This window comes from Geotrypetes seraphini, chromosome 1 (assembly GCF_902459505.1).
Source record: "Geotrypetes seraphini chromosome 1, aGeoSer1.1, whole genome shotgun sequence".
Classification (NCBI taxonomy): Eukaryota; Metazoa; Chordata; class Amphibia; order Gymnophiona; family Dermophiidae; genus Geotrypetes; species Geotrypetes seraphini.
This window is the reverse complement of record NC_047084.1, coordinates 121,905,698-121,918,154: the sequence shown is the minus strand read 5'-3', so window position 1 is coordinate 121,918,154 and position 12,457 is coordinate 121,905,698. Positions and strand designations below refer to the sequence as shown.

The 12,457-nt window shown below is 47.3% G+C and overlaps 1 protein-coding gene across 2 annotated transcripts in view; it reads left to right on the top strand.

Annotated features, from left to right (window-relative positions):
- The window catches only part of TLN1 (talin 1), a 690,102-nt gene that overhangs the window by 143,591 nt on the left and 534,054 nt on the right, over positions 1-12,457 (top strand). For both annotated transcript variants that reach the window (XM_033937496.1, XM_033937486.1), the window contains exons 5-6: positions 2,520-2,649; positions 3,432-3,584. In XM_033937496.1, coding sequence (XP_033793387.1) covers positions 2,520-2,649; positions 3,432-3,584 — 283 coding nt within the window. The remainder of the gene's footprint in view (positions 1-2,519; positions 2,650-3,431; positions 3,585-12,457) is intronic.

The window sequence follows — 12,457 nt, the reverse complement described above, 5'->3', positions numbered from 1 at the left end:
TGCTGTGTGAAAAAGCTGACAGGCAAATCACTTCAGTGACTGAGTAACCCTCCATTATTTCCTATGGGAACATCAGAGGTGGCTTGCTAAATGATTTAAAAGTCGTTTTTCACAGTTTCTGAGGGGTAGGGTTCAGGTCCCCCACCTCCCCAGACTCAAATCAATATTTTTTATTTTCAGATTTTGTTTATTTTTGCTATTTTTGGTGCAAATTTGCTTGTGGCGGGCATTTTGAATTTTAAACAATCTTTTTTTCATAGTTTTATTTCTGACACAAACCACCTTGATTTGATTGAAAATCATTTGGGATGGACTCCCCAACCTGTAATCTGTCTGATGTGTACCTTGGTTGTGCTGAATCTGCAACCATATACTGCCTCCTTCAGATCCCCCAGGGCAAGGGAGCCTGGACTGTCTGGCTCCCGTGGCTTAGCCTTATCTACAGGTGAAGGGGTCCCTGACAACCTTCTTGGAGGTGGTCCCCTGGGCTACAGCTTACATGCGCCTTTTTCAGGAGTCCCTCCTCTTTTGGTAGTCTCTGCAGCATCATCCCCTTCAGTTTCTGTTCCCCTGAATGGTACCGACTCACAACAGTTTGAGCTGGTGAGAAGCTGTCTGCCACAGCAGGCTTCTTCGGATCTGAGTGGATGTCTGTTATGATGGATGCCAGCCTATCGGGTTGGGAGGCTCACTACAGGGACTGCTCCATTCAGGGGCTCTAGACTCCTTGTCTGAAGTGTTCGTCAATTACTCATCTGGAGCTCCAGGTGATTTGGCTGCAGTTACTTGCTCTCCAGCCCACTCTGGAAGGAACAGCAGTGCAAGTACTCTCCAATGGTGCCATGGCATATGTAATTTGTCAAGGGGGTCACAAAAAGCGCTCCCTTGAGCCAGCAAGCTTCCATGCTGTTTCATTGGATGGAATCTCTTCTGTCACTATCAGCGGACCATATGGCCTGAGTCAACAAAGTGCTGGCTGCCTTTCTCAGTCAACCAGTACTAGACCCGGAAGAATGATCCCTCTCGTGGATGACTTTCCATCTTATTGTTCAGCGTTGAGGGCAACCCCTGCTGGGTTTGATGGCTTCAGCTGAAGATGCGAAGGTCAGGGGCTTCTTCAGTCATGGAACAGAAAAGAGATTTAGGGCTGAATGCCTTGTTTCAGCCCTGGCTGGCTCACGAGCATCTTTATATTCTCCTTCTCTGGCCTTTGGGTAGTCGGGTCATCTGCTGGATAGTGATGCATCTCGACCTAGTGATTCTATTTGCTCTGGACTGGCCTCATTGTCCATTGTATGTGGATCTCGTCCATCTTCAGTGGGACAGGAGGCTCCAACTCCCTCTTCATTGCTACCTCCTCAGTCTGGGTCCAGTGCAAGTGGAGTATTCGCAGCACTTTGCATTTACAGCATGGCTATTGAGAGCTCAACCTTGATATAGCGCAGTTCTTCAGATGTAGTCTTCTCAACATTTTTGCGATTAATGACACCCTCTTTTATGGCTTCTTATGCCACAGCCTGGAAGGCTTTTCACAGTGGTGTGATTAGGACCAGGTGGAACCTGAGCAGGTTCCCATTTCGTTCGTCAAGGCTTTACTTCCAGCAGGCCTAGATGAAATTTACAGTGTGGTTACTTGGAACTTTCTTACTTTTCCCAGTTTTTACTGAGTTAATAAGAACATAAGAATTGCTGCTGCTGGGTCAGACCAGTGTCCAGCAGTCCGCTCCTGCGGCAGCCCTTAGGTCAAAGACTAGTGCCCTAATTGAGTCTAGCCTTACCTGTGTACGTTCTGGTTCAGCAGGAACTTGTCTAACTTTGTCTTGAATCATTGGAGTGTGTTTTCTGCTATAACAGTGTTCCAGATTTCTACCACTGTTTGGGTGAAGAAGAACTTCCTTACGTTTGCACGGAATCTATCCCCTTTTAACTTTAGAGGGTGCCCTCTCGTTCTCTCTACCTTGGAGAAGGTAAACAACCCTTCTTTATCTACTAAGTCTATTCCCTTCATTATCTTGAATGTTTCAATAATGTCCCCTCTCAGTCTCCTCTTTTCAAGGGAGAACAGGCCCAGTTTCTCTAATCTCTCACTGTACGGCAACTCCTCCAGCTCCTTAACCATTTTAGTCGCTCTTCTCTGGACCCTTGTTCGGATGCCATTTTTGGGGGACCTCGGCATTAAGGACAGGCTTTTCTGTCCCTCCCTAGCTGCTTCTATTGCTTTGGTACGTCACCTAGCATATGGAATCCAGAAGGTATATAACACAATGGAAGATTAGATTTCTACCTTCGCTAATCTTCTTTCTGTTAGTCCCTTGGAGGATTCCATATGACCCGCCCTCTCTGTGTACGCTCAGTTGTTTGGAATAGCCTGCTTCTTTCTGTCTCATGTGGGTGCTTATTGCACACATCAGGTTAGTTCTACATTGTTCCTCATTGTTTTGCTGGATTGCCTTTGTGCCTGTTTATTACTTGTTTCATGTTTTGCAGAGCTCCCTTTACTATTTTCTTTTTCCTTCCAGGACACACTGGAGTACAAGAAGAAGCAGAGACCCTTGAAAATCCGTATGTTGGATGGAACTGTGAAAACCGTCATGGTGGATGACTCCAAAACTGTTTGTGACATGCTTATGACAATCTGTGCCAGGATAGGTAATGGAACTTGGGAAATCTAGTGACTGTGTGACTTGGGATAAGTATGGGAGAACAGTAGATTCTTGATTTTTCTGATATAAATGGGCCCAACCCATTGTCGTATAATCCCAGACTCGACTTGCATTCCCTTCCTTCTGCATTTGTGAACCTCTTTCCCCCTTGGAGGCCTGAGCCCCCTCATAGTGCAATATTGGTGTCTGCTGCTTTGACCAATATTCTCTCAACTCTTCTTGCCCCTATGCGTGCACAGGCAGAGGGGGGCTCAGCATAGGAGCAGGAGGAATTGAGAGCATGCTGGTGGTGGTCTCTTCTTGGGATAGGAGACTTCTGGCAGGAGAGTTGAAGGAGAAGGCATCTGTGCTGGGAAAAAGGCATTTTAGGCAGAAGCAGTGGGAAGGGAGATGTCTTGGGCTCTCCTGTGACAATTCTAGTGAGGGAGAGAAAGTTTTGAGCCAGCCTGTGTTGGGTATAATGGGATGGGGAGTTGAGTTGGTGATTTTGAGCTGGCATGTGGCAGGAACAGCAGGCTAGGAATAGGGCATTCTGGGCCATCCTGGACATGTACGCAGATATTCAGTGGCAGTCAGTGTGAAAAAAATGTTGCTGGGTGTGTGTGGAGTTGGGGGAGGGGGCTTGAGGCACCCTTGGGCTTATCTGCTAAGGGAGTTGTGTAGGGAGAGGGGAATTGCTTGAACCTGCCTGGGGTGGGAGAAAAAGAGGTAGCTCTTAACTGTGTTGATGGCTTTGAGTTGCCTGTAAATTAAAATATTTCATTCCAGGTATCACAAATTATGATGAGTATTCACTTGTGCGAGAAATATTAGAGGAGAAGAAGGAAGAGGTGACGGGGACCTTGAAGAAAGATAAAACTCTCTTGAGAGATGACAAGAAGATGGAGAAGTTAAAACAGAAACTGCACACAGATGATGAATGTATGCTTTGTACACATGTGTAGTGATAGAGAAACTACACAGATTTGATGAATTTGGGCATAGTTTACTGTTTTAAGCTCCTTGCATGCAAAATGACTCCTCTGTTATTACTACTAGTAGTACTTATTATTTCTAAAGCGTTACCAGATGCACACAGCACTATACGTTAGATACACAAGATACAGTCCCTGCTCGAAAGAGCTTACAGTCTAATTATGAGAGACACACTGGACAAAACTGGTGAATTAATATATGCTACTCATGTAGGGAATGGAAAAGAAGAGAAGGTCGGGGGCTACAGAGGGAATGACAAACAAATGTGGTGCTTTACAAATTGGTAAGGTAGTTTCCAAAAAGTGGGCCTTCAGCCTGGGCTTGAATACCACCAGAGATAGATTCTGTTGTATCGAGTCAGACAGGTTGTTCTAGGCAGAAGGCGCAGCAAAGCAGAAGGAGTTGGGAGTTGGCTATAGAGGAGAAGGGTACAGACATAGTAACAGTAAATGATGGCAGATAAAGACCCGAATGGTCCATCCAAGTTTCAAGTTTATTAAAAATTTGTTTGACCGCTTAATCCAACTTCTAAGCGGTTAACATAATAAAATTACACAAAAACAGATTAAACATATTAAAACAGGGAAGACAAATGACTTACTCAAACATACGGCAACAAAAGGACAGGTGGGGAGGAACTACAATAAGTATAGGATAGATAAGTCATAAAGGCTAAAACAGTAGGTTAGATAAAAAATTGTCGAAAAAGGAAAAGAAAAAGTGGCCATTTAACAAAAAGCGTCTCGGAATAGAAATGTTATTAGTGCTATTTTAAATTGTTTTATATCTAATTTGTTACGGAGATTTATAGGCAGTAAATTCCAAAGTGAAGGGGCAGTGACAGCAAAGTTGTTGGTGCGTAAAGTATTTATTGATTTTAATGATGGTATAACTAAAAGATTTTGAGAAGTGGAACGAAGGGATTTTGTTGTTACATACGGAATTAAAAGACAGTCTGCCCAACCTTGCCCTCTCTTTAAATGACTGATTTCATTTAAATTTTCCTTCTTCTTAGCTCTTTCTGGACCAGAACCCAAAGCTCTGTACTGTGATTAGGTTCCATCTACTGAAGTCTCCGTCAAAGCTCACTTCAGCCCATCTAAACCATCGAAGCTCTCCCCAGCCCATCTTCAACCAAATGGCCATATATGGACACAGACCGTGCAAGTCTGCCCAGTACTGGCTTAGTTCTTCAATATATACCATTATTTCTGATTAGAGATCCTTTGTGTTCATCCCACGCTTGTTTGAACCTTGCCAGAGTTTTCTTCTCCACCACCTCCCTTGGGAGCGCATTGCACACATCAACCACCCTCTCCGTAAAGAAGAATTTCCTTATTTTACTCTTGAGTCTACCACCCCTCAACCTCAAATTATGCCCTCAGGTTTTATCGTTTTCTTTTCTCTGTAACAGATTTTGTTCTATGTTACTACCTTTCAAGTATTTGAACGTCTGAATCATATCTCCCCTTTATCCCAGTACAAGCAGGCAGCATATTCTTAACTGATGGGTGACAGCACCGATGGAGCCCCGGTACGGACAATTTTAGAGTGATTGCACTCTAAGAACTTAGAAAGTTCTAGTTAGGCCGCACCGTGAGTGCGTTCCTGCCCGATGGAGGCGCGCGGTCCCCAGTTTCTTAGTTTCCGCGGAGCTAAGAAGACGCGTTTTTTTCAGCGGCCGTTGAAAAATTTTTCATTGCCTTCCCGCTCGCGTGTTTTCTTCTTGGAAGCTTATCTTCCTTTTTTCTTTGTTCCTTATTGAAGAAAAAAAAAAAATTTCCTTTTTTCTTTTCTTATTTTCGGGTTCGCCCCGGTGGGGCCTGTTGCCACCATCGAAGCCTCCGCTTTCGATTTGGCGGAGGCTGTATTTACCTTCATGCCCCCTCAGCCAGGATTTAAAAAGTGCCAACGGTGTGCGCGCCCCATCTCCTTGACCGATCCGCACAATTGGTGCCTTCAGTGCATGGGTCCGGATCATAGGGCTTCCACCTGCACCCGTTGTGCTACTCTTAAGAAGCGTACCTTAAAAAACAGGCAGCTTCAACAAAAACTTCTGTTTGGTGCCGTGATGGTTTATTCTTCGGCATCGACATCGACGTCGGTGGCTTCTCAACCGGCACCCACTTCGACGCCGCATGACACCGCTCCGGCGTCGCATCCTTCAGGTAAGCCGGCTAAGAAGCCTTCCTCCTTGGAGCGTCCTCCGGTTGCTGTGGCAGAGTCCAGTCCTGCCGACCTCGAGGCACCACCATAAACGCTCCGCCCCTATTGAGGTGAGTGCATCCTCCTCGGCCTCTTCATCCTCTGGGCGTCGAGCGGCACCACAGGTACCGCAGAAAAAGAAAGCGATACCGGTGCCTTCCTTGGATGACCGTATTGCGGCTGTCCTTCAAGTCCAACTGAAAGAGCAATTACAGTAGCTTCTTCCTGCTCTGTTGGCACCGAACCTTCCAGTTCCAGTCTGGTCTGAGCCGCCGGTACCGGCCATGGAGCAGCCGCTATTGTCGGCTTCCACTCTTTCGGTACCGGTCCATTCTGCCTCCTCGGCTTCCATGCCAGTATTATCAGCGGAACCGAGAGGCCTCCATCGGGCTGTTCAAACGACCGACCCTCCACTGCTGTCTGATCACTCCCGGCACCAACAACCTCTAACTTCCCCAGGTACCACCTCTATGCGATCCGGGAAGTCGGTGCGCAAAACCCGGCATGCTGAACCAACGACACCGGACTCCCGGGGTCGAGGCTCTCAGGTACGGGACCCTGATCTGTGGGATGACTCTGAAGAGCCTTTGCTGTCCGAGGACGAGGTTTCTTCAGCTGAGGAAGACCCCTCTCTGCGGGAACCTTCTTCTAAACCGGAACATTCCTCCTTTACCTCATTTTTAAAGGAGATGTGTGAGTCTCTTTCAATTCCTTTGGAGGCTGAATCTAAAAAATCTAAGGCTTTCCTTGAAGCTTTGGACTTTGATCAGCCTCCAAAGGAATTTCTTAAATTGCCCCTACATGACATTTTGAGGGAGACTTTTTATAAAAATCTCTAGACACCTTTAACCATCCCTGGTGCTCCTCGCAAGTTAGACACTTTGTACAAGGTCATTCCTATTCTGGGCTTTGACAAACCCCAACTCCCACATGAATCCTTGTTGGTTGAGTCCACTCTCATAAAGTCTGCGGGCACTAGTGTCTATGCTTCTGTCCCTCCTGGCGGAGAAGGGAAGTCCATGGATAAGTTTGGCAAGTGTTTGTATCAGAATGTTATGCTTGCCAACCGATCCGGTAATTACGCATTTCACTTCTCCTTTTACCTAAAGCACCTCATTCAACAACTGGCTTCCTTTGAAAAGTACTTACCTGAGCGGAAACTACCTTCTTTTCACCAATACACTTCCAGTCTGTTACAGCTCAGGAAATTCATGGTCCGTTCGATCTACAACACCTTTGAACTGACCTCGAGGGCTACTGCGATGGCGGTGGCTATGCGCCGACTCGCTTGGCTTAGGGTATCGGAGCTTGATGTCAACCACCAGGACCGCCTTGCCAATGCTCCTTGCCTTGGGGATAGAAACATAGAAACATAGAAATAGATGGCAGATAAGGGCCACGACCCATCTACTCTGCCCACCGCAATGACCCTCCCCCACCTAACTCAGTGAATAGATCCCACGTGTCTATCCCATTTGGCCTTAAAATCAGGCACGCTGCTGGCCTCAGTGACCTGAAGTGGAAGACTATTCCAGCGGTCAACCACTCTTTCAGTGAAAAAGAATTTCCTGGTGTCACCGTGTAGTTTCCCTCCCCTGATTTTCCACGGGTGCCCCCTGGTTGCCGTGGGACCCTTGAGAAGGAAGATATCTTCTTCCACTTTGATGCGGCTCGTGAAATACTTGAACGTCTCGATCATGTCTCCCCTCTCTTTGCGTTCCTCGAGTGAGTAGCGCTGTAATTTATCCAGCCTTTCCTCGTACGGGAGATCCTTGAGACCCACGATCATCCGGGTGGCCATTCTCTGGACCGATTCTAGTCTCAGCACATCCTTTCGGTAATGCGGCCTCCAGAATTGCACACAGTACTCCAGGTGTGGTCTCACCATGGATCTATACAATGGCATAATGACTTCAGGCTTACGGCTGATGAAACTCCTGCGTATGCAACCTATGATTTGCCTTGCTTTGGAGGAAGCTTGCTCCACTTGATTGGCAGCCTTCATGTCCTCACTGACGATCACCCCTAGGTCACGTTCTGCTTCAGTTCTTGTTAGGATCTCGCCATTTAGGGTGTAAGTCTTGCATGGATTTTGGCTGCCCAGGTGCATGACTTTGCATTTTTTGGCATTGAAGCTGAGTTGCCAGGACCTAGATCATCGCTCCAGTAGTAGTAGGTCGTGCATCATGTTATCGGGCATTGAATTTTTGTCTGTTGTACTCTTGGCCACTACATTGGTTAGTTTGGCGTCATCGGTGAATAATATTGTTTTACCTCGGAGCCCTTCTGCCAAGTCCCTTATGTAGATGTTGAACAGGATTGGGCCCAGGACGGAGCCCTGTGGCACTCCACTGATCACCTGGAGTGCCACAGGGCTCCGTCCTGGGCCCGATCCTGTTCAACATCTACATAAGGGACTTGGCAGAAGGGCTCCGAGGTATTTGGTGACTGTCTCGATTCCACCACACAAAAATTGTATGCACATGAGACTCGCTGGGACACTCTGCTGAAGAATAAAAAGAAACCTCCACCTGCTCGGCCCTTTCGCCAACAATCTTCATATCAACGCCGCTACTCTGCTCATTCCCTACCACCTGCTCCTCAGCAGCCTCGATGACAGCTTCAACAGCAACGCCAACAGCCTCGTGCTCAACAGCAGCAACCGGTGAAACCTGCACAACCGAAGTCTACTCAACTCTTTTGACTTCATTCTCCAGGGCCTAGCCAGTCTTCCACCATCGTCCCTTCTGCCTCAACCCATAGGAGGACGTCTATCTACTTTCCTCAGCCGTTGGGAGATCATCACTTCAGACCAGTGGGTTCTAAACATCATTCGCCACGGCTATTCTCTCAACTTTCAGACTCTTCCCACCCAAAGTCCTCCAAAAGAGTCTGCTTTGAACACATCTCAGTCCTCCCTCCTCCTTCAGGAGGTCCAATCCCTTCTTCTGAACGCCATAGAGGAGGTTCCTCTAGATCAGAAGGGGCAGGGCTTCTACTCCCGCTATTTTCTGTTCCCCCAAAAAACCGGGGACCTCAGACCCCAGACCCATACTAGATCTCCGGGATCTCAACAAATGCTTGGTCAAAGAAAAGTTCAAAATGCTTTCTCTGGCCACACTTTATCCTCTTCTCACTCAGGGCGACTGGCTATGCTCCCTCGATCTCAAGGAGGCCTACACTCACATCCCGGTCAATCTGGCCTCCAGACAGTATCTCCACTTCATGATCAATCGCTGCCATTACCAGTACAAGGTGTTGCCCTTCGGTCTTGCCTCCTCTCCCAGGGTATTCACAAAGTGTCTCATTGTGGTGGCCGCTTTTCTACGCTCTCACCATCTTCAAGTCTTCCCTTACCTGGACGACTGGTTAATCAAGGCTCCTTCACCTCTGGAAGTGCTTCATGCCACCAACCAGACCATCCTATTTCTCCAAATTCTGGGTTTCGAGATCAATCTGCCCAAGTCACATCTCATCCCCACTTAGCGGCTTCAGTTCATCGGAGCGATCTTGGACACTGTTCTCATGAGGGCGTTTCTTCCATCCAACCGCCTTCAGACTCTTCTTCATCTTTGTCAGCAGGTGCTCCCACAGCTTTCCATCTCTGCAAAACAAATGATGATACTCTTGGGTCACATTGCCTCGACAGTTCATGTCACCCCCTTTGCACATCTTCACCTGCGCACTCCTCAAGGGACCCTAGCTACTCAGTGGTCCCAGGCGACGGATCCTTCTTCGCAACACATATCTGTGACATCGTCTCTTCGACAGTCTCTGCAATGGTGGTTGAAATCTTACAATCTCTCCAGAGGGCTTCTGTTCCATCTGCCTCCTCATTATCTAGTCATCACCACAGACGCATCCCCATATGCCTGGGGAGCTCACTTGAACGATTTCCAAACTCAAGGTCTTTGGACTACCCAGGAAAAGAAACATCACATCAATTTCCTGGAACTCAGAGCGATGTTTTATGCCCTCAAGGCTTTTCAGCATCTCCTCTTTCCTCAAGTTCTACTCCTTTGCACAGACAATCAAGTTGCAATGTACTACATCAACAAACAGGGTGGGAAGGGCTCTCGCCTGTTGTGTCAAGAGGCCCAAAAGATTTGGTCTTGGGCAACAGCTCGCCATTTATTCCTGAAAGCTGTCTACATTCAGGGAGAACAGAATTCCTTAGCAGACAATCTCAGCAGAATTCTCCAATGCCACGAATGGACTCTCGATCCCATAACTCTCCAGTCCATTTTCGCTCAATGGGGCACTCCTCAGGTGGACCTTTTTGCAGCTCCTCACAATCATCAACTGCCCCAATTTTGCTCCAGACTCTACTCCCCTCACCGTCTGGCAGCAGATGCGTTTCTCCTAGATTGGACCAATCTATTCCTTTATGCATTTCCTCCTCTGCCTCTCATGTTGTGGACCTTGTTCAAGCTCAAGAGGGAACAAGCCACCATGATTCTCATCGCTCCACGGTGGCCCAGGCAACATTGGTTCTCCCTTCTGCTTCAACTCAGTTCCAGAGAGCCCATACTTCTTCCACTGTTTCCTTCTCTGCTTACTCAGCATCAGCAGTCCCTCCTACATCCCAACCTGCACCTGACAGCTTGGTATCTCTCGGGCTGACCTCGGCTCATTCACTTCTTTCTCAGCCTGTCAGTTCTATTCTTGATGCTTCCAGGAAGCCGGCCACTCTTTAATGCTATCAACAGAAGTGGACCCGGTTTTCTTCCTGGTGCCTTCTGCATCATCATGATCCAACTTCACTAGCAGTAGAACTAGTGTTGGATTATCTCCTTTCTTTGTCTAATTCTGGTCTAAAAACTACTTCTATCAGAGTCCACCTCAGTGCGATTACTGCTTTTCATGAGCCAGTTCACGGAAAACCTCTTACTGCTCATCCTTTGGTTTCCAGATTCATGCGAGGACTTTTCAATGTGAAACCACCTCTCAAGCCCCCTCCAGTGGTCTGGGATCTTAATGTGGTTCTTTCCGCCTTAATGAAGCCTCCTTTTGAACCATTGGCCACAGCTCATTTCAAATTTCTCACTTGGAAAGTGGTCTTCCTTATTGCTCTCACCTCTGCCAGGAGGGTCAGTGAATTGCATGCACTAGTTGCAGATCCACCTTTCACAGTCTTTCACCATGACAAGGTGGTTCTGCGTACCAATCCAAAGTTCCTCCCTAAGGTTGTATCTGACTTTCATCTTAACCAGTCCATTGTCCTGCCTGTATTCTTCCCGAAACCTCATTCTCATGCTGGAGAACAGGCTTTGCATACTTTGGACTGTAAGCGTGCTTTGGCTTACTATTTAGAGCGCACTAAGCCTCACAGATCATCTCCCCAACTTTTTCTATCTTTTGATACCAATAAGTCAGGACATCCTGTTTCTAAACATACGATATACAATTGGCTTGCTGCTTGCATTTCGTTCTGTTATGCTCAGACCGGACTGCCCCTGGAAGGTTCTGTCATGGCCCATAAGGTTAGAGCTATGGCAGTGTCTGTGGCTTTCCTCAGATCCACGCCTATTGAGGAAATCTGCAAAGCTGCTACTTGGTCCTCAGTTCATACTTTCACATCTCATTATTGTCTAGATGCATTCTCCAGACGGGATGGACGATTCGGCCAATCTGTTTTACAAAATTTATTTTCCTAATAGCCAACCTTCCTCCATCCTCTTTTTGTTAGCTTGGAGGTTAAGAATATGCTGCCTGCTTGTCCTGGGATAAAGCACAGTTACTTACCGTAACAGGTGTTATCCAGGGACAGCAGGCAGATATTCTTACGTCCCACCCACCTCCCCGGGTTGGCTTCTTAGCTGACTTATCCTAACTGGGGACCGTGCGCCTCCATCGGGCTGGAAGGCACTCGCGCATGTGCGGTGCGGCCTAACTAGAACTTTCTAAGTTCTTAGAGTGCAATCACTCTAAAATTGTCCGTACCGGGGCTCCGTCGGTGTCGTCACCCATCAGTTAAGAATATCTGCCTGCTGTCCTTGGATAACACCTGTTACAGTAAGTAACTGTGCTGTCCCTCCTTACCAGACAAATGGAGTTCCCGGGGTGGAATATAGGGAGAGATAAGAGGGGAGAGAGATTGAAGAGCTGCATTTTAGGTCAGAAAGAGGAGTTTGAATTTTAGGCAGAAGTGGACAGGGAGCCAATGAAGCGACTTGAGGAGGGGGTAACGCGAGCTTAACGACCTTGGCAGAATATGAGGTGTGCAGCAGCATTCTGAACAGATTAAAGGGGAGAGAGATGGCTTAGTGGAAGACCTGCGAGAAGCACGTTGCAGTAATCTAGGTGACAGGTGACAAGAGCGTGGATGAGGGTCTTGGGCAGTGTGTTTAGAAAGGAAAGTCCAGATTTCAAAGTTTTAGTTGTCTGTTGCATATGTGAAGAAAAAGAGAGATATGAGTCAAAGATGACCCCGAGGCTACAAGTCAGCAGGACAGGGAGGATGAGAGTGTTATCTTTATGTATTTATTCAGTTTTCTCTACCGTTCTCTCAGGGGAGCTCTGAATAGTTTACATGGATTTATTCATGTACTCAAACATTTTTCACTGTCTGTCCCAGTGGGCTCACAATCTATCTAATGTACCAGGGGCAATGG